The following is a 19,364-nucleotide window of genomic DNA, read 5'->3' as shown; positions in this document are numbered from 1 at the left end:
TTAATCGATTTTTGACGTGTTTTGAGTTGAAACTCCTCACTACAGAATACTGATAGAATAGGCTAGTTTCCACTAAGAATAAATCGGATAGCTTAGAGGTTCTAATGATTAACCATGATAATTAGTTAACAAAAAAACAACTTCTCTATTAAAATAATAAAAGATTAATAATATTTTTGGAAAATAAAATCGACAAAATGAGGCGTTTAATCACTTGACGTTAAACACCAATCAGAGAAGAGCATGGAAGCGTGACGTCACACCTCGCGAAACATCATGATGTAGCTGTCATTTTCGTATAAAGTTAACGGCTCGTGAACAGGTTATTTCGATTTTTCATCAAATTGTTAAATTAATCCAGTTTGTTTTTAGTTTAGCCCTAGTTCAGACACAGCGGAAATCGCGCGGACGCAAACCGCGCGAATCTTATTTTAATAGCATAGTACTAGACCGTTCACACTACACCGCGCGGTTGTAGTATGAACGTTCCGCTGTGTCTGAACTAGCGCTTAATCTTGAAAGACAGGTGTAATCAAGACAGTGCCATGGAATCAGGATTTCAAAAAGCAAACAGCAGTAATTTGCCCAGAGTTGACCCCCTCATGCTTGGCAATTTTTTTGCAATGAACGCCGACTTTTGTTCATCGGAATTCCGTAATGTTAAAACTTCTATGTAAGTATTATGTGAACAACAAACAAAATATTATTTAATCCCCTTAATGTAGATAAATTTACTATTTTACACTATTTCTAAGTACCACTCACACATACAAACAGTGTTATTGTATTCCTTCTAGTCGAAATTTCACGCGGCGACAGCTTGTTTAAATAGCCTTGCGGTAAATACGTGCCATCGCATGATTTGCATGGAAGTACTGGGTTCGAATCCAGGACTTTTTCTCTTTTTTTTTTTAATACTACGTCGGTGGCAAATAATCATACGGTCCGCCTAATGGAAAGCGGTCACCGTAACCTATGGACGCCTGCAACTCAAAGAGTGTCGCATGCGCGTTGCCGCCCCATTAGAAACTTGTACACTCCCCTTTGCTGCGTGTGCACAGCAAAAAGGAGTGTACAAGTTCAAAGGAGGGTTTGGGTTGCCGACGACTCAAAGGACAATAGACGGAACAAATTAGTTCCGTAAGTCCTCCCGTCGTCAGCACCCCACACCCTCGTTGAGCTCTGGCAGCCTTACTCACCGGCAGGAACACAACACTATGAGACACTATTTTTTGTTTTATTATTATACATAAATGTATATGTACTCGTACAGAAGTTACTGAGCGTTTTCCACAAAAAAGATTAAAAACCTATTCTCTTACATGGTAATAATTTTTGGGTTCGTCGAACTCAGAATTTCTAACATAATTATCCTAATCTGATATTTTTAAAAATTCCAAAAAAGTATAGATAAATTTTAGTTTCTAAACTACGATTCGAATGATTTTTTTTTCTAATTGTTTATTTTCGATGGAGCAAGGGTATTCAAATCGCTTTTGAAATCTTAAATTAGTAAATGAAAATGCAATAGTTAACTGAGTAACGTAATGCTTTAAAAACTCAAGTGGACTTTTTTTATCTAAGGAGTAATTTCGATAAAATATTATATTTAGCGAGGGTATTAAAAGTTGTGTTTTATATCTCAACTTAATAAATAGAAAATCAAAATGACAATAAAAATATCAATAGGTTCTCTAAGATAAAATTGATACCTTCGGCTCTCCATTCTTGCTTGGTCAATAAAAAATACGAAATTTATATCCAAAAAAATACAAAAAGTTAATAGAATCCTGGGAATCGAACGCACCTTCACGGCGTGACAGACGACTGTACACCAACGACGCCATTACATAACACGCTGTTCCCGACGAAATTGGGCTATACATATATAATTAATTAAATATAAATAATAATGTCAAATCCATACTAATATTACAAATGGGAAAGGGTGTGTGTCTGTTTGTTTGTCCGTCTTTCACGGCAAAACCGGAGCGACGAATTGACGTGATTATTTAAGGGGATTTAGTTGAAGGGATGGAGAGTGACATAGGCTACTTTTGTCTCTTTCTTACGTGAGCGAAGCCGCGGTCAAAAGCTAGTTTATTATAAATGGGAAAAGCTGGTTACTCTATAATCTGAAGTGGAAGAATTCGTTGTTTCACCAAAGATAATGTGTGTTTGTTTGTTTGTCCGTCTTTCACGGCCAAACGGAGCGACGGATTGACATGTTTTTTAAGTGGAGATAGTTGAAGGGATGGAGAGTGACATATACTACTTTTGTCTCTTTCTAACGCAAGCGAAGCCGCGGGCAAAAGCTAGTACAGCACGGGTAGCATGGTCGCGCGATAGACGATAAAATATCAGGCCGTCCCTGTCGCACTATTAGTAAGTGCGATTATAGGGACGGCCAGATGTTTTATCATTTATCGCGCGACCATAATTGCCTGCCTGGACCAGATTATATTGATGATAATTATTATTTGTAACCATTTAGTTAATATTGTCTTCAGTTACCGCGATAGTTACTCATGAAATAAAAACTATGAAAACGGATTAAATCGCGTATAATGAGTTTAAAATTCATCCCGATGTTTCAAACACTTTACAGCGTTCGTGGTCAACGGGTGACTGAGGAAAAATTACAATGTGCAAAAGCTACCGAATTTCTTGTATATAACCATTTAGTTGTTGAAGAAAAACATTCACACAACAAATTATTTAATTAGCAGTTACCTGTCAGAGAGTGGCATTTACTTACTGTAGAGTGTAAATACTTAACTGTACTGTTTTTTAGATTAGCGAATACAAAGTTTTAATAACTTTTAACTTAATGAATTTTTAATTTTAGGTCATCACGAGCTTCATACGGAGATGATGCTGTAAGCTATGTGCATCTTAAGCGTGACGGCAAATTGTGTATTGTAAAGTGCAAAATATGTCCTGAACGCAAAGTTCATGCAAAGCTGTATAGATGCACACTAGTTGTTGATGAAGAAAATGAGAGTATTCTCTCTGTACAATGTCATGACTGCGTAGCTTCACAGGGTGGCTGTAAGCACGCAATAGCTTTCTTAATGTGGGTTCATCGACGAAGTGAGGAACCCTCATGCATTCCATTGAATGCTATTGGAAGAAATCAAATTTATCGAGAGTTGGTAGTACTGTTAAATATATGACAGCTAAAGATTTATCCAAGGGCGACCCTCTTTTAAAACCAAATTCATCAGTTTTGCTGAAGTTCTTAGAAGAGGGAAAAAAGAGGAATATTGAAGATTGTGAACTCTTGAAGTATCAACCCACATATAGTGTGAGTGAAACACAGGCTGTCTCAATGCATCAACTTGTGTGGAATTTCAAAGAGAAATGTGTTGATGAATTCTTAAAAAAAGTTGAATTATCCGCATCTCTAATAACAAAAGTTGAAGAAGAAACAAGAGAACAAGCCGATAGCTGTCTTTGGTATGAGCTGCGGTATGGACGAATAACTGCATCTAGAGCATTTGAGGTTAGCCGCTGTAAGAAGAATAATGGTACACTCGTATCTCTCATATTAGGTGCAAAGATACCTGATACTCCAGCTATGAGACGTGGACGTGTACTAGAAGATGAAGTAAGAAAAACTGTGGAGAAAAAACTAAATAAAAAAATAAATAAATGTGGACTGGTAATAAGTTCAGCTTATCCTATGATTGCTGGTTCCCCTGATGGCATATTTGAAGATGGTGTAATAGAAATTAAATGTCCCAATAGTGTGAAAACATATAAAACTTACATTAACAACGGTGAAGCCACAGAAAAGTACAATACTCAAATGCAACTTCAAATGTATTTAACAGGAAAGAAAAACTGTTTCTTTTGTGTAGCTGATCCAGATTACAGCCAAAATAAAAAAGTTGAAGTATTGACAGTGCAATATGATCCTAAACATATTGAAAGTATAAAAGTTAAGTTATTGGAGTTCTGGAAAATGAATATTTATCCATTATTATATAAAAGTGTAGAACTATAATATACTAGGTATTTTAAATAAAAAAATTGTCTTTATTTTCATTTGTTTTATTTTATTAAAGAACCTTGTAGATTAATTAAGGCACATGCTATGATTGTTATGTCATCAAGTAATTTTACAAATTTAAAATTAACACATGCATGTGGTTTAAGCATACGAAATTCACGTAAACGTCGAATAACTCGCTCTATATGTATCCTTAGGCTAGCTATCTGTTTAGTTAGTTTCGCTTCGGTTTTACTCATCTGTACACCTTTTTCGACACTGGGAGGTCTTACTAGTGTAATACCAGCTTTTTTTAGATATTGTTCTAAATGTTTGAAACCCCTGTCTGCCATAACAAACATACCACTTTTTAATGTCTGAACAAAGTCACAGGATTCAACTATACAAGTGTCAGTTGTCCTGCCTCCAAATCCCGGAGAAATATAGTTCACTAGTCCATTTGGTGTACAGGATATTAAATATTTTGTGTTGGATTTTTTATAATCTGACCAGGTGAATGCTTGATTCATTGCTCTAGATGGTTTTTCTACCTCTATTTCAAGGCAGTCTATAATGCAACTAACATTATGATATTTGTGCCTGAATGCCATGGGTAAAGTTTTTTTAATCATTTCACTATCCAGCGACACAATAAATGGCTTCATAACACTGGCTATTAATGGTATATTTTTTGAAAATATCTTGCTTAAATATGATGGAGTCATTGCATAATCATCAGACATTAGATTAAATGAACTATTCAATCTTATTTTATTTAAACAAAAGCATAAATGTTGCTCGGTAATATTGATTTCATCTTTTATTATATCAATCAAATAGTAACACTTTTTTGGAACACCAATATATAATCGAGGCTTGTTCTCAATTTTTTTCATCATACTTAATATGGCCTCTTTTACTTCTATCTTCTTGTCTTCTTTGATAAATTCACTACAGTCAGAAGAGGATTTAACTTGCAAAGAATGCATAGACAAGCAACTGGCGCTAGATGCAGATGGTGCATATAAAGAAACATCACTATGAGACTGTTCTGATTCAATAGATATATTTCTTGTACTTTTTCTGAGGCCGGACACAGAAGGACTTGAATTTATGGTGGTCTTCAATTTAAACGGGGATGTGGAGGTAGATATTTGTGGTGGTTTCAAAGGTGATAGTCCCTTTTCTGTTGATTTCACTTTCGCCTGGACAGCTTTACTTCTGAATTTGTGTGTTATTAATGCTTGAACAGATTTATCTGTTGTTAGTTGACATAAAGTTTCAGGTGTCTCAGGTACATTCTCTCCAACTATTTGAAAATCTGAAAAATAAACAATATCATGCTCATGATAATAATAATGGCTGTATACTTGTTTTAAACTTCAAACAGTTTGTTTTGTTTGATACCTACCTGAACTTGTACTAGAAGTATCCTTGACAGATGAACTTGGGGTACTACTTTGTTCTGGTTCATTCAAACACTCTGCGATTATTGACATCCTTTGTTTTTTCAACATATATGGTCGTTCCTTATAGCTGCATGTCCTTCTATCTTCTTGGCATTCGAACTTCTTTGGTATACAACCGGGCTTCATGCGCACTTGAGAGACTTTACCCATAATATGATACTCTGTATAATTGATCATATCGTTCGGCAACTAAAAAAATAAGAAGAGTATGAATTATTTAAAACGTATACTATATTTTAGCTCAAATAAATCCATCCCCCATGATGAGAGTCTCGTGAAAGCCGAGAAGGACAAGTCCAGTAAGTACCTAGACTTGGCTCACGAGATAACCGCCATGTGGGATGTTGAATCAACGATCATTGTTCCGATAGTCGTTTCAGCGAACGGTCTCATAGCGAAGAGTCTCGACCAACATCTTAAGAGACTCTCGCTAGGTGGCTGGATCAAGGGCCAGATGCAGAAGGCGGTGATCTTGGACACAGCGCGGATAGTCCGACGGTTCCTCTCTCTGCAGCCCTAACCACCGGCAGCTTGGGCCCTGCCCCGCTGCTGGCGGCACCCTAGGTTAGGTTTTTTATAATGTGTTTATATATTTTGTATTGTTTTGTATGTGGTTTTGTATTTTACTTTTATAATCATATTATAAAACCTAGCCTAAGAATTAAAATGAATAAAGAGGAATAATAATAATAATAGTAATAGTTTGCCTATGTCTAAACGATTGCATTATAGTAACATGACATAAACATAAATTGCAAAAAATAAAATTACAAGGAGTGTGCGTGTGTGTGTGACTGTGTGTGTGTCTGTGTGTGTGTGTGTGTGTGTGTGTGTGTGTGTATGTACACTAAAAACAGACCAGACTAGATTAGATCCGGTAATCTGCAACCAAGTACCCGTATGGGATTCCTAAATTTTGCTTGTCCAGTAGGTATTTTTTGAAATGAAATTTGAATGAATTCTTAGTCTTAAGGCATCTTAATGGTGGAGGGATATTATTCCAGCATTTGGTTGCGAGATACCGGAAGCACCCAGTAAAGGCTACAGTTTTGTGTGGATGTGTTTCCAAAAGGCAGCGCCTAGTTGCTCTAGTACCGTGTCGTGTATGAAATGAGGAAACGCGTATTTTTGCATGCAAATAGTCAGGAGTCTTATCATTCATGACACCGAACAAAAGACTTGCAAGGTGTAGGTGTCTGCGAGACGACATATTTAGTATTGAAGCCTTATTTAAATATGGCGTTATGTGACTTCTAGGCGGAATTGAAAAGCAAAAACGGTAACAGGCATTCTGTACTCGTTGTACAAGACGACGTGTTTTGTCTTGTAGACGTGGACCATACACTATGTCTCCGTAATTCAGCTTAGACAGAACCAGTGATTCACATAAAATCTTACGTACTTCCTCACTCAAAAGATTTCGTATTTGGTATAAAACCTTTAGGCGAAAGAAGCAGGATTTGACCAACTCTCTCACATGTTTTTCGAACCGCAACTGACCGTCGATCACAAGCCCTAGGTTTCTAGCTTCCTCCACACGTTCTATTATTGAACCTTCTATACTTATTTCTGGTTGACGGTCGAGGACTTTTGCTATCTGTACTTTTGAACCTAAAATCATGAACTTGGACTTGAGAGGGTTGAGCAGTAATCCATTTTTATCAGCCCAAGTGGATATACTTTTAAGATCTGTATTTATATTGTTAATGGCCTGAGGTAGATCACTAGGGTGGGTCGAAAAGTATAATTGGACGTCATCTGCATAAAGATGATATTTGCAGTATTTAATATGGTTTACTATATCTGCGCTGTAAATAATAAATAGCAATGGTCCAAGTATGGAACCCTGGGGGACTCCCCGTATTAAAGGTCTAGCATCAGATACCATTAATGAACCACTTTCCCTTAAAATTTTTACAGACTGAGTTCGTCCCTCAAGATAACTTTTGAACCAAGCCAGTGAATTCAAGTCTAATCCATAGTAACTCAGTTTTGAGAGTAGTAAGTCAACATTTATACAGTCAAAGGCGCGCGAGAAATCTAAAAGTACCAAACATGTGGCTTTACCCGTGTCTTGTTCAGAGAGCACATTATCAACCACGTCAATTAAAGCCGTTATGGTCCCCCTTCCCTTACGGAAGCCAGATTGCATCTGAGGCAGGATATTTGTATCTTCTACATACTTATATAATTGTTCAAAAACAGCTTTTTCTAATATTTTCGACAAGAACGGCAATATGCTTATTGGCCTGAGGTCTTTCAGTTGCGATGCGTTATTCACTTTAGGCAATGGGGTTACCAGCGCAGATTTCCAAATAGCTGGCACCTCACAGGTAACAATTGACCTATTAATAATAGCTGTGATCACAGATAATGTGCGCGGTAATGTGAGTACAATCATGTCCCTACAGATGGAGTCAACGCCAACCGCATTACTTGTAACAGACAGTATGTATTTTCCAACTTGTTGCTCGTTGACTGGTCCAAGGGTGAAAACAGAATTGCCAAAACGGTCATACTGAAAGCCCGATATTGTAGACTGCGTAACCTTATCACAACTTGGAACATTAAGAAAATGATCATTGATTACGTTTGGATTATTAAAACAATCAGAGAGAGGTCGGTCATTAGAGTCATCATATAAAACGGTATTTTTTAGATTTTTCCACAAAGATTTCGAATCCTTATATTGGGAATTTATTTTGTGATTATAATAAGCTTGCTTTTCACGAAAAATACTCTGAACAACAAACATAAAACCCAATTCAAGTCATAACATTTTATAGGTTATGTGTGGTATAATCTACCATATATTATGGTAGATTTTGCAAAATTCATTTCTTTTACTACTTATACATTTATAAATAGATACATTAAGTTGTGTGAATGTGAATACTTACATCAAAATGATCTTCACAAAAATACATTGTGGAATCAGTTGATAAAGTACGAGCATCTAGTCTCCTCGCCATTTCTAACCATTTTTAACCGTCGCCTCATATCTCAAGAAGGACGGTTATCAAGTCGTCTGTATGTTTTTTTTTTTTTTTTTTTTTTTTTTTTTTTTTATGTTTCTTCCTCGATATCTCCGTCGTTACTGGACCGATTTTGAAATTTTTTTTTTGATTGAATGTATATGCATACAGATTGGTCCCATTTTTCTCAGAACCCAGTTCTGATGATGGGATCCTGGAGAAATCGAGGGAACTCCTCAAATCTGAAAGGCATACATATGGTTATTTTTGTGTTTTTAAAGGAACAGCATGCATTTAGGTACGGAACAGTGACATTTGGTGCAGTGGAACTGCTGATGATGGCCAGAACGGAACTCTTCAAATCTGAACGGCACGCTTATAGTGACTTTGGTATTTTTATACGAACAGCATGCACTTTCGTCCAGAACAGTGACATTTGGTGCAGTGGAATTTCTGATGATGGTCAGAACCGAACTCCTCAAATCTGAACGGCACGCTTATAGTGACTTTGGTATTTTTATAAGAACAGCATGCACTTTCATCCAGAACAGTGACATTTGGTGCAGTGGAACTGCTGATGATGGCCAGAACCAAACTCCTCAAATCTGAACGGCACGCTTATAGTGACTTTGCCATTTTTATAAGAACAGCATGCACTTTCGTCCAGAACAGTGACATTTGGTGCAGTGGAATTTCTGATGATGGTCAGAACCGAACTCCTCAAATCTGAACGGCACGCTTATAGTGACTGTGGTATTTTTATAAGAACAGCATGCACTTTCGTCCAGAACAGTGACATTTGGTGCAGTGGAACTGCTGATGATGGCCAGAACCAAACTCCTCAAACCTGAACGGCACACTCATAGTGACTTTGGTATTTTTGTAAGAAAAGCATGCATTTAAGTTCAGAACAGTGACATTTATTTAGTTATGTTTGTTAAGCATAAGTTTTGAAGTCAAAGTTTGTCAAGCTTCGATTTCTTATAATATAATAGGATTCATGAGGAATTGAGGAAACTCCTCAAACCTTAACGTTATACGTATATTCATTTGTGTTGCCATCTAATAATTAAAGCATTAAAAGCAGTTTAAAAAAATACTTACACATTTCTACATAATCCAACATTCGCAAGTAGCTTTCACCAGAACCCGAAAGGCGACGGTTTTTTTTTCTTAAAAATTATCTGCGTATATGTTTATTGTTTGGAACGTATATGAATAGTTTATTTGGCGTTTTTATCATTGTACTTTTACATTGGGGCACTATACAGTATTTATAATACGAGGAATTCATTATTTATTAAAAAACACAATCAACTGGCATAAACAATCACGGCTGTTTCGCGAGGTGTGACGTCATTCAAGTCGCCATGACAGTCTTGGCCTTTTGCGCGGTCAATTTCAAATTCACTCCTAAAAACTCAAAATACTGATGTAAAAGACCTATTTTCCTTAAAATATTATATTTTTGGGGTGAAATCGATGCTAAGCTATAGTTTTAAACAAATTTCCAAATTTTGTCAACTAGCCTATTATAAGACTAACGGCCATCGATTCTGCAATGTTGCTTGTGTATACGTGGCGGATACCACCCCCGAGCACACAATATGATACATCCGGAGATGGTCCCCGCCAGGTGTAAATACTATTTCAGTGCAGCACTTTTGTGCTGCGATGGGAACTAAGGTCATATATATATATTGTTGTGCAAGTTGGATGGACTGGATAATGGCCTATGGGGGGAGACTATCGGACACCTGCCATGACAACTAGTCTCAGGATTGTAAAAGACAGGCGGCGACTCGCCAACTCATTGAGTGTGCCCTGCAAAACGGAATTGTTGTTATTATTATAGTATCAATGGATTAAAATCGAAGGTCATTGGCGCAGGAAACCGCGATAAATATTTTGCATCGGGAAGGTTCTAGAACGAGTATCCATACCTCTCTCTCTCGCATTTGTCTCCCCCTTGGTCAGAAAACGACTTGGCCTTGTTTATTAATGTAAGTTTTGGTTCTAGTCTAGCCTGTAACCGTTTGGGGGCATACATTTAATGCCATTTTCCAGGACGTAAATTTACGCTAGCAAGTAACATAAGTATTCAGAAACGTCAAAAACTCTTGCTAAAGGTTCAGTGCATCCCTAGCACGTCTTAGAATTATGAGCCAATCGTGACACACTGCTCATAAGGATGATTTAATAAATTCATCTTTATTACATGTCTCATAAGGTCCAAATTTATAGTGTACGAGCGCTTGTGAAAAGTTGATGAAACAGTTGCGGAATTTACACAGGTATGAAGATTAAAATCATATCGTAATGTTTGTTTTAAGGTAGTTAGCACGTTATTGTGTTTTAAAACTGGGGACCCGGAGCACACTCTGTTTTCAGGGAGCTGGCGAAGTGTCTCATTGATGCTACGGGTGACCAGATGCTGGTTCATTTCTTGCGCAACGGATAAGCATCGCGATCCAGCGCGGCAATGCTACTCCAGCCTTCTGGACACCCTATCATGAGGCGCCGAGTTTGCTCCTGTCTTTTATTTGTAAATATTGCTATGTACAAATATTTATTTTGTGTTAGATTAAGTTTAGTATTTTATATTCTTTTTATGTTATGTTCTTTTTATGTTTTTTATACAGATGTACCTTCTGATTTCATGAATATACATTGTGTGAAATATCAAGTAAAGTTAATTGAGGTGAATGCGCTTGATTTAGAGGTTCGAGCACAAATCGAATTCGAAGCTCTGCTCTGATGTGTTTCGAATGGGAACAAAATTCTTGTACCATTTTTTATGAGATAAGCAACAAAAGCAAACGAGCAGACGAGTCGCCTGATGGGAAGTAGTCATCGCCGCCCATGGACATAAGCAACATAAGGGGAGCCACTTATGCGTTGCCGACCTTTGAGAACCCTAAATAAGTAAATACCTGCTTCTTGAAGAACCCCATATCATAAGCGCAAGGATTATAAGTAATTTATTAGTGTCGACCAAAAACAATGTATTACAGATATTATCTAGGTAAGAAGTCTAAAAAAAACAGATAATTTGGTACGACTCTAGGAACGTATAGTTTTGATAATTTTCGGCTTCATTTCAAATTGTTACCCACGCCACTAGCCTTTTTTAGGGTTCCGTAGTCAACTAGGAACCCTTATAGTTTCGCCATGTCTGTCTGTCCGTCCGTCCGTCCGTCCGTCCGTCCGTCCGTCCGTCCGTCCGCGGATAATCTCAGTAACCGTTAGCACTAGAAATCTGAAATTTGGTACCAATATGTATATCAATCACGCCAACAAAGTGCAAAAATAAAAAATGGAAAAAAATGTTTTATTAGGGTACCCCCCCTACATGTAAAGTGGGGGCTGATATTTTTTTTCATTCCAACCCCAACGTGTGATATATTGTTGGATAGGTATTTAAAAATGAATAAGGGTTTACTAAGATCGTTTTTAGGGTTCCGTAGTCAACTAGGAACCCTTATAGTTTCGCCATGTCTGTCTGTCCGTCCGTCCGTCCGTCCGTCCGTCCGTCCGTCCGTCCGTCCGTCCGTCCGTCCGTCCGTCCGCGGATAATCTCAGTAACCGTTAGCGCTAGAAAGCTGAAATTTGGTACCAATATGTATATCAATCAAGCCAACAAAGTGCAAAAATAAAAAATGGAAAAAAATGTTTTATTAGGGTACCCCCCCTACATGTAAAGTGGCGGCTGATTTTTTTTTTCATTCCAACCCCAACGTGTGATATATCGTTGAATAGGTATTTAAAAATGAATAAGGGGTTACTAAGATCGTTTTTTGGTAATATTAATATTTTCGGAAATAATCGCTCCTAAAGGAAAAAAAAGTGCGTCCCCCTCCTCTAACTTTTGAACCATATGTTTAAAAATTATGAAAAAAATCACAAAAGTAGAACTTTATAAAGACAAAAGAAAATAAAGTTTAAACTTTTGAACCATATGTTTAAAAAATATAAAATCACAAAAGTAGAACTTGTAAAGACTTTCAGAAAATTGTTTTGAACTTGAAGATTCAGTACTTTTTGAAAAAATGAAAACTACGGAACCCTACTGAGCGTGGCCCGACACGTTGCCGATTAGGGTGGATCAAAAAAATGAAAATGAAATTATAGTACCGGTTGCTTTTTTTTTGGAATTAGCAAACCTAATAGTTATCAATCAATGACCCTTAGTCTATGAAGCCTTTGTGCATAATTTCAGCTTTTTTAATCAACATCTTCAGCCCCCGCATTAGGTTTGAAATTTTGAAAATCTCATACAATGCTGAAAATTCAACTTTCAGATTTAAAAAAAAATTCGGCTGTATTATGTTAAGTATATGTTATTGATACATATCAATATAAGAAACTACCAAAAGTTGCGAAAATAGCATCAAAAATCGCCAAAGTTCGCCTAGTTTTAGTACATTTGCCGAAATAGCCGCTAAAATACCGAAAATTTGCGATTTTTAACGCTATTTTCGCAACTTTTGGTAGTTTTTTGTAATAATATGTATCAATAATGTATACTGAACATAATACTGCCGAAAGTTTTTTTTTATCTGAAAGTTGAATTTTCAGGTTTGTATGAGATTTTCAAAATTTCATAACCTAATGCGGGGCTGAAGATGTTGATTAAAAAAGCTGAAATTTTGCACAAAGGCTTCATAGACTAACGGTCATTGATTGATAACTATTAGGTTTGCTAATTCCAAAAAAGTGTTTTTTGATCCACCCTATTGCCGATATTGTAAAGAAAAAAGTATGATGCACTAGCAGATACGGATTATTGAAAACTTAACTGATTCGTGGCGGCGAACAGCTTTTGTCGATTTTAAAATGACACGCCTCTGGCTTGTCATAACGCCACACGTATAAAACCTTGATGTCACGCCGGGCGTGTCATACGCAGAGAAACTGTTAATATAGGTAAGTAGGCCATTTGCTTATCGCTCCTAAGCATTATTATAGAGAACTTTTGACATGAATAGGTAACATACATTGTGTAACAAGGGGAGGAAGTTGAATATTACTAACGAGAGTAAGTTAAATCGCGACGGCTTGCCGGAGCGATTTAAAGACTCGAGTTAGTAATATTCATACTCCCCGAGTTACACACAATGTTTTCCATCACACTCGCAATGTAAAAAATATGTAAATAGATGTAAAAAAGTTAAGTTCGGTACAAGAAATTTCATTATTCCCTTGGGAGAACGATTTTTCTATAACTCACGCTCCGCCTGCGTGAAATAGCACATTTAAAGTGCGGGTGTGATGAAATAGTACATTGTGCAACAAGGGGAGGAAGTTGAATATTACTAACGAGAGGAAGTTAAATCGCGACGGCTTGCCGGAGCGATTTAAAGATTCGAGTTAGTAATATTCATACTCCCCGAGTTACACACAATGTTTTTCATCACATTTGAGAGAAAAATACAGAGGAAACAGTCATAAGGCAAAACCTTCAACCGGCGGCGTTGCGACCAGTAGTGTATCTTGATCTACATCAGATTATTCATATTAAATCCATTGTTTTTGATAACAAACACTTTTTGAACGAAAACAAACACGAAAATACTGCATATAAATTAAATGCAACGTTCAAAAAAGCATTAAATCATAATAATTGAACTAAAATTGTACTTATTTTTATCTGTTGTACTCTCCGTTGCTAGGCAACAGTGGGTGCCTCGCGTACGCCCGCGGTCAAGCGCGAGTAGAGAGCATATTGTCAGATTGTAAATTATAACAAATTATCTGAGTTAAATTTTACGAAATAAATGCAAAACACACTGAAATAATTGTAAAACATAAATAAAATGCATTTTTCATACCGTATAATATATTTTATAGCTTAATAGTCAAATTTTTGTTGTGCAATAAAAATCCTTGGCAGATTGAAACATCCCCTTTGCCTGAAGTATTGTACGGATTGTATTAATTTTTAAAACTAAATCCATTATTCCCTTGGGAATAAAATAGTACATTATGCTTCAGTACACGTAGACGTAATGATACCTTTAAACAGCAAATGTGATGAAAAAGAAATTACCTTACCGTTTATAATAAGTAAGTTCTATCATTAAGTTAGGGTAAATAAACTAAGTGAAATTTGCCTCGTAAACTGGAGCAGGCTGTCCACTTAGACTAAGTTCGCCATGTGCCCTGAACTTATAAATTGAACGATTTTGAACACGGCAACTTCGCAATTACTCGCAGGAGCCGGTATAACTTAGCTCGTAACTAATTCAAATTTAATTTGATGAAGATATTTGTTTAGTAATTGTTCATGCAATTCGAAGCGCAATAGAACAAGCACGGTAAAAATGCGTTGAGAACGATTTGTATAAGTTTGCTGTTTTTGTATCGCGACGCGCGTTAAAATAGTGTCTAAGGTGTAACTCGTTGCATTAAAATAAGTGTTAGTTGAGCCCAGTGGTTTGATTCAACGCCCAGATACCATCCCCTGGCCGAGGTAGCTTCGGGGACGGCGCCGGTCCTCGCTCTGGACCTTAAAAGAGCGTGGTGGTCCAGCCTAGGTGTGAGGGGCCGGAGACGACGCGTCGACGGCTACGAGCACCATTTCTTCGGTGTACCAGACCGGCGGGTCCAGGACCTGGCCGTGTAGCGTACATTTTGGTGTTACCCATAAGGGGAACGAACCGTTATCAGCACGATATTGGAAGATAACCCTCGAATTGGGACAAGATTCAGGACCGAAGCGGTCTACAATCAGCAGAATCGAGGATTCGCGTCATTCCAGCATTTAGTGTTAAATTCCGTGGATCCGTGCGTTGGACGCTAAATAACGAAGTGAAAATCAAAACCGCATGGGTTTTTAGGTTATTAGTGTTGTGCCAATTTCATTGAACAGATTACCGGTTAAGTTGCCAAGTTGGTAACATTGAGTGACTAACTTCACATCGAACAACTGTCAGCTGTCAGAATCGGCCATAGTGTATAGACTCTAAGTTACGTCAAACTTCAAGTTGTTGACATATTAAACGTCAAATTCATTTACTTGCCGGATCGATATTGTTAATCGCTATTATAATATAGAAAACAAGTGTTACAATTTAGAGTTAACTTTACTGTGAGATATTTGTGTTCATAGCAAACATGTCGCTAAAAGCCGCAAAGGTTCAATTAAAGACGCGTTATTTAATGTTAACGGATTATGCTGGCACAATTGTGGTACGACCAGGCACGATCGCCGCGACCGTAGCAAGGAGGCATTTCCGAGAAGCCTACAAAACGTATGTTTCGGCATACGAGTCATTGGTGGCGAGTGATTCGGAACTTGCAGAGGAGGAAAGACTACTGTACCAGCAGCAATTTAGCGAGGTAAATCGACTCCTCATTCAATTGGATGAGGCATCAGAGGAAGAGGAGTCCGGGAGGCCCTCAACCTCAAAACATCAAGGTAAGGTCAAACTTCCGTTAGTTCAATTGCCTACATTTTCAGGCTGCCTAGCTGAATGGCTGTCATTCTATGACTTATTTATGTCCCTTGTTGATGCGGGACCGCTTTCCGACGCGGAAAAACACTATTATTTAAGGACGTCGTTAAATAGTGAGGCACTATCGATTGTTCAACATTTGCCTATGGATGGCGACAACTATACAGTTGCCCTGGACCTCCTAAAGCAAAGGTATCACAACAGCAGGCAGCTGGTAGACACCTTCATAGGACAGATCCTAAACCTGCCCAACGTGGGAGGCCCCAATGTCAATTTAAGAACCCAGTTTTATGATCCTCTCAGAGAGGCCATCCAGGCGCTTAGGAAACTGAAGCAACCTGTCGATGAATGGTCGTATTTATTACTGCATTTAATTTTACAGAAGTTGCCCCTGCGCGTAAAGACGCTCTTTGAGGAGCGGCACGGGACAGATCCGCAAGTGCTACCGACCCTTACCCAGCTAGTGTCGCTACTAGATGAACAATGCCGGGTGCAGCAGGCGATCTCCCCTGCAGCAGTGGAACGAACTCCTGCGGCACGCCGGTCACCCACTGCTAGAGGTCGAGGCGGCGCAGCGCCGGCTCACCACCTGGCAGCCCCCCGGGTCCTGGCAGCACAACCGGAACCCAATGATCAGGTGAATCGTTCATTTGCAACTTGCTCTTATTGCTCGAGCAGTGCTCACACCCTGTACAAATGCCCCGCTTTCCTGGGACTGCCACCCTCGAAGCGCAGAACCTGGGCTAGAGATACAGGGGCCTGCTTCAAATGTCTCCGCGCTCATTATGCTAGAGAATGTATGTCGCGCAATTGGTGCGCGGCATGCCAATCATCAGTGCATAATTCGTTGTTATGTTCGGCTGTGGCAGGCATGTCGGTTGAGGAACCAGCAGCTGCAAAGGCTGTGCATCGAGTGCAAGATCAGCCACCGGCTCAGTCAGCCTCGTGGAGGCGATCACCACCGCAGCGGCGGTCACCACCTCGACCGGCCCCGCCACAGGAGAGAGGGCCGCAGCAGGCCCACTCATCACAATCATGCTCACCACTACCGTGGGGTGTGGAGGAAGCTAGGACTCCCTCCCTATCAAACCAGACACCTCTTTTGGTGGCTGCTGGTCACGTTCCACGCCTGCCGGTTGGAGCGAGGGCCCGCCAGGCGCAGGAGACCTTCCACTCCTTGCGCTTTGGCACTCGACGCAGCCCTGAGCCCCGGCAATGAAATGATCTCACTGTTGGTGAACCAGAGGCACGGTGGATGACGCCATCCATCCGTGTCAGTCCTACAGCCATTGTTCTTGTTAGATCAGGTAATGGTACTTACGTTAAGGCTAGATCTTTGCTGGATACCGGCGCGGCTTGCTCCATAGTAAAGAAATCATTTGCAGATGAAGTAGGTTTGCACCAACAGTTTAATGGTACTAATATATTTGGAATCGGTGATCAAAAGGTCAATGTCCCCGGGACAATAGCAAAGGTAGTATTCAGGCCGGTAGGAAAAATAGTTCCGATAATTAGCGTTATAGCTACAGTTATGTATACAGTTACTGGGAATATTCCATATGTAAATGCATACCTCAAGGGTCACTTAGATGCGACGCAGCTCAAGTTGGCAGACCCAAAGTTTGATGTATCTCAAGATGTAGATATCATTTTTGGACTGGATATACTCAATTACATATATACAGGCTCAAAGATTCTCACTAACATTCCAGGTGTGGAGGCCTATGGAACGTGCTTTGGCCATGTACTGATGGGTGCTTTGTGGAAGCATCCCGCTGACATCTCAACGAAGCAGCTGAGAGGGACGTCCGTCGAGGACTATGGAGTCCATGCGACACGCCTCGAGGAGGTACTTGAGAAGTTCTGGAAGGTCGAGCAGCCTCCAGAGGATCCGGTGGAGCATCCGGAGCATGTCGAATGTGAAAGGTTGTATACCTCCAATACTACACGTATGCCTGACGGCAAATACATGGTACGGCTGCCCTTATTGACAGACAGACCCGCACTCGGTGAGTCGAGGGCCATTGCCGCACGCAGGTTTTATTCATTAGAGGCGAAGCTAGCCAAGAATCCAGTCTTTGCTGAGAAATACAGGGATTTCATGCGAGAATATGAGTCATTAGGACATATGTCGAAATCAAACTATCAATTTGATTCAGAACACTTTATAATTCCACATCATGGTATTTTTAAGAGGGATTCTGATAAGCTCAGAGTGGTATTCAATGGGGCATCTCAAAGTAGCAATGGAATATCTGTAAATCAGTGTCTTCACTCAGGAAAGCCGCTCCAGAATGATATTACCAAGATATTGTTGAATTTCAGACGACACCAGTTTGTCTTCACGGCCGACATCCGCATGATGTTCAGGCAGACGTGGATACACCCCGACGATAGGCGCTATCAGCTGATCCTGTGGCGTGAGGATCCGTCGCAGGACCTACAGGTATATGAGTTAAATACTAATACCTACGGGCTACGGTCAAGCCCCTTTGTCGCAATAAGGACGCTAATACAATTAGCCAATGATTGGCAAGCTCAGCATCCAGGCTCCCCAGCTGCAGACGTCGTGCGACGGCAGGTATATGTTGATGACGTACTGGCGGGAGCAGAGTCAATTGCGGAGGCCCAGCAGCTAAAATCGGAGCTCACAGATCTCATGAGCAGTGCTGGGTATGAACTTAGAAAATGGTCGTCCAACTGTCGCGAGTTACTGCAGGACCTACCACAGGAATATTGTGAGATACCTCATCAATTCGACGCAGAAGATAAGAGCCTCATAAAGGTATTAGGCATCCAATGGAACCCGATAAACGACACAATGTCATATCAAATCAACGTACCCCTAGGGCAAGCGATAACCAAGCGAAGCGTGTTAAGTACTATCGCTCGATTATATGATCCTTGCGGATACTGTGCTCCCATCGTCTACAGATTCAAACTGTTTATGCAATCACTTTTTTCAGATGGAATGACGTGGGATGAACCCCTCACGGAGGTTCAAGAAAGTCAATGGAACGAAATGGTTCAGGATTTAAACCATTTGTCTCACTTACAGATCTCTCGATGCGTCGCGCTACCGGGATCGGTATCATATTCACTCCACGGTTTTGGAGATGCGTCTGAGATGGGCTACGGAGCGTGCGTATACCTCCGGACAGCAGACGCCGCTGGAAACGTCATGGTACGACTAATTATAGCTAAGACTAGAGTTGCGTCGAAAAAGACCAAGCAAACCATTCCAAAGAATGAGCTAAACGCGGCTCATATGGTTTATAAATTGCTGAATCACGCCGCAGCGGCCTATGAAGATGAACTTGATATTGACAGCATAAATGCATGGTCCGATAGCAAGATAACGTTGTGTTGGTTAAACACTAAGCCACACCTGCTCCAAACATTTGAATGTAATAGAGTACAAGACATTCAACAGTCGAAGCGACTAATGACATGGCGCTATGTCCGGGTG

At 39.5% G+C, this 19,364-nt stretch overlaps 3 protein-coding genes across 5 annotated transcripts; 2 read left to right on the top strand and 1 right to left on the bottom strand.

The window, feature by feature from the left end:
- The first annotated feature begins 2,859 nt into the window (after positions 1–2,859).
- Positions 2,860–3,958, top strand: LOC125235214. Its single transcript, XM_048141694.1, has 2 exons — positions 2,860–3,761; positions 3,795–3,958. Coding segments are annotated over exons 1-2 (657 nt in total). The 5' UTR covers positions 2,860–3,106; the 3' UTR covers positions 3,797–3,958.
- Positions 3,959–4,040: 82 nt separating this feature from the next.
- On the bottom strand, positions 4,041–8,442 carry LOC125235212. The gene is made up of 3 exons (XM_048141690.1): positions 8,364–8,442; positions 5,406–5,652; positions 4,041–5,315 (listed from the first exon to the last, which is right to left on the bottom strand). The coding sequence occupies exons 1-3, from the start codon at positions 8,433–8,435 to the stop codon at positions 4,057–4,059; spliced, it is 1,578 nt and encodes a 525-aa protein (XP_047997647.1). The 5' UTR covers positions 8,436–8,442; the 3' UTR covers positions 4,041–4,056.
- Positions 8,443–14,749: 6,307 nt separating this feature from the next.
- On the top strand, positions 14,750–17,741 carry LOC125235213. 3 transcript variants are annotated; one of them, XM_048141692.1, is made up of 4 exons: positions 14,750–15,779; positions 16,278–16,532; positions 16,765–17,202; positions 17,608–17,741. In XM_048141692.1, the coding sequence occupies exons 1-3, from the start codon at positions 15,555–15,557 to the stop codon at positions 17,152–17,154; spliced, it is 870 nt and encodes a 289-aa protein (XP_047997649.1). In that variant the 5' UTR covers positions 14,750–15,554; the 3' UTR covers positions 17,155–17,202; positions 17,608–17,741. The 3 variants fall into 3 exon arrangements, with proteins under 3 accessions (XP_047997649.1, XP_047997648.1, XP_047997650.1); XM_048141691.1 differs by lacking the exon at positions 17,608–17,741 and having other exon boundaries at positions 16,765–17,562; XM_048141693.1 differs by lacking the exon at positions 17,608–17,741 and having other exon boundaries at positions 15,637–15,858; positions 16,765–17,562.
- The last annotated feature ends 1,623 nt before the right edge of the window (positions 17,742–19,364 follow it).

This window comes from Leguminivora glycinivorella, chromosome 17 (genome assembly GCF_023078275.1).
Source record: "Leguminivora glycinivorella isolate SPB_JAAS2020 chromosome 17, LegGlyc_1.1, whole genome shotgun sequence".
NCBI lineage: Eukaryota > Metazoa > Arthropoda > Insecta > Lepidoptera > Tortricidae > Leguminivora > Leguminivora glycinivorella.
This window is presented reverse-complemented; position numbering and strand designations above follow the sequence as displayed.

Coding starts and splice junctions, on each gene's coding strand:
- LOC125235214 (XM_048141694.1), top strand. CDS start 3,107: ATGCATTCCATTGAATGCTATTGGAAGAAATCAAATTTATCGAGAGTT.
- LOC125235212 (XM_048141690.1), bottom strand. CDS start 8,435: ATGGCGAGGAGACTAGATGCTCGTACTTTATCAACTGATTCCACAATG. Junction 5,653..8,363: donor TTTGTGAAGATCATTTTGAT/GTAAGTATTCAC, acceptor TTATTTTTTTAG/TTGCCGAACGATATGATCAA. Junction 5,316..5,405: donor TACTTCTAGTACAAGTTCAG/GTAGGTATCAAA, acceptor TTTATTTTTCAG/ATTTTCAAATAGTTGGAGAG.
- LOC125235213 (XM_048141692.1), top strand. CDS start 15,555: ATGTCGCTAAAAGCCGCAAAGGTTCAATTAAAGACGCGTTATTTAATG. Junction 15,780..16,277: donor ACCAGCAGCAATTTAGCGAG/GTAAATCGACTC, acceptor TTAATTTTACAG/AAGTTGCCCCTGCGCGTAAA. Junction 16,533..16,764: donor AACCGGAACCCAATGATCAG/GTGAATCGTTCA, acceptor CGGCTGTGGCAG/GCATGTCGGTTGAGGAACCA.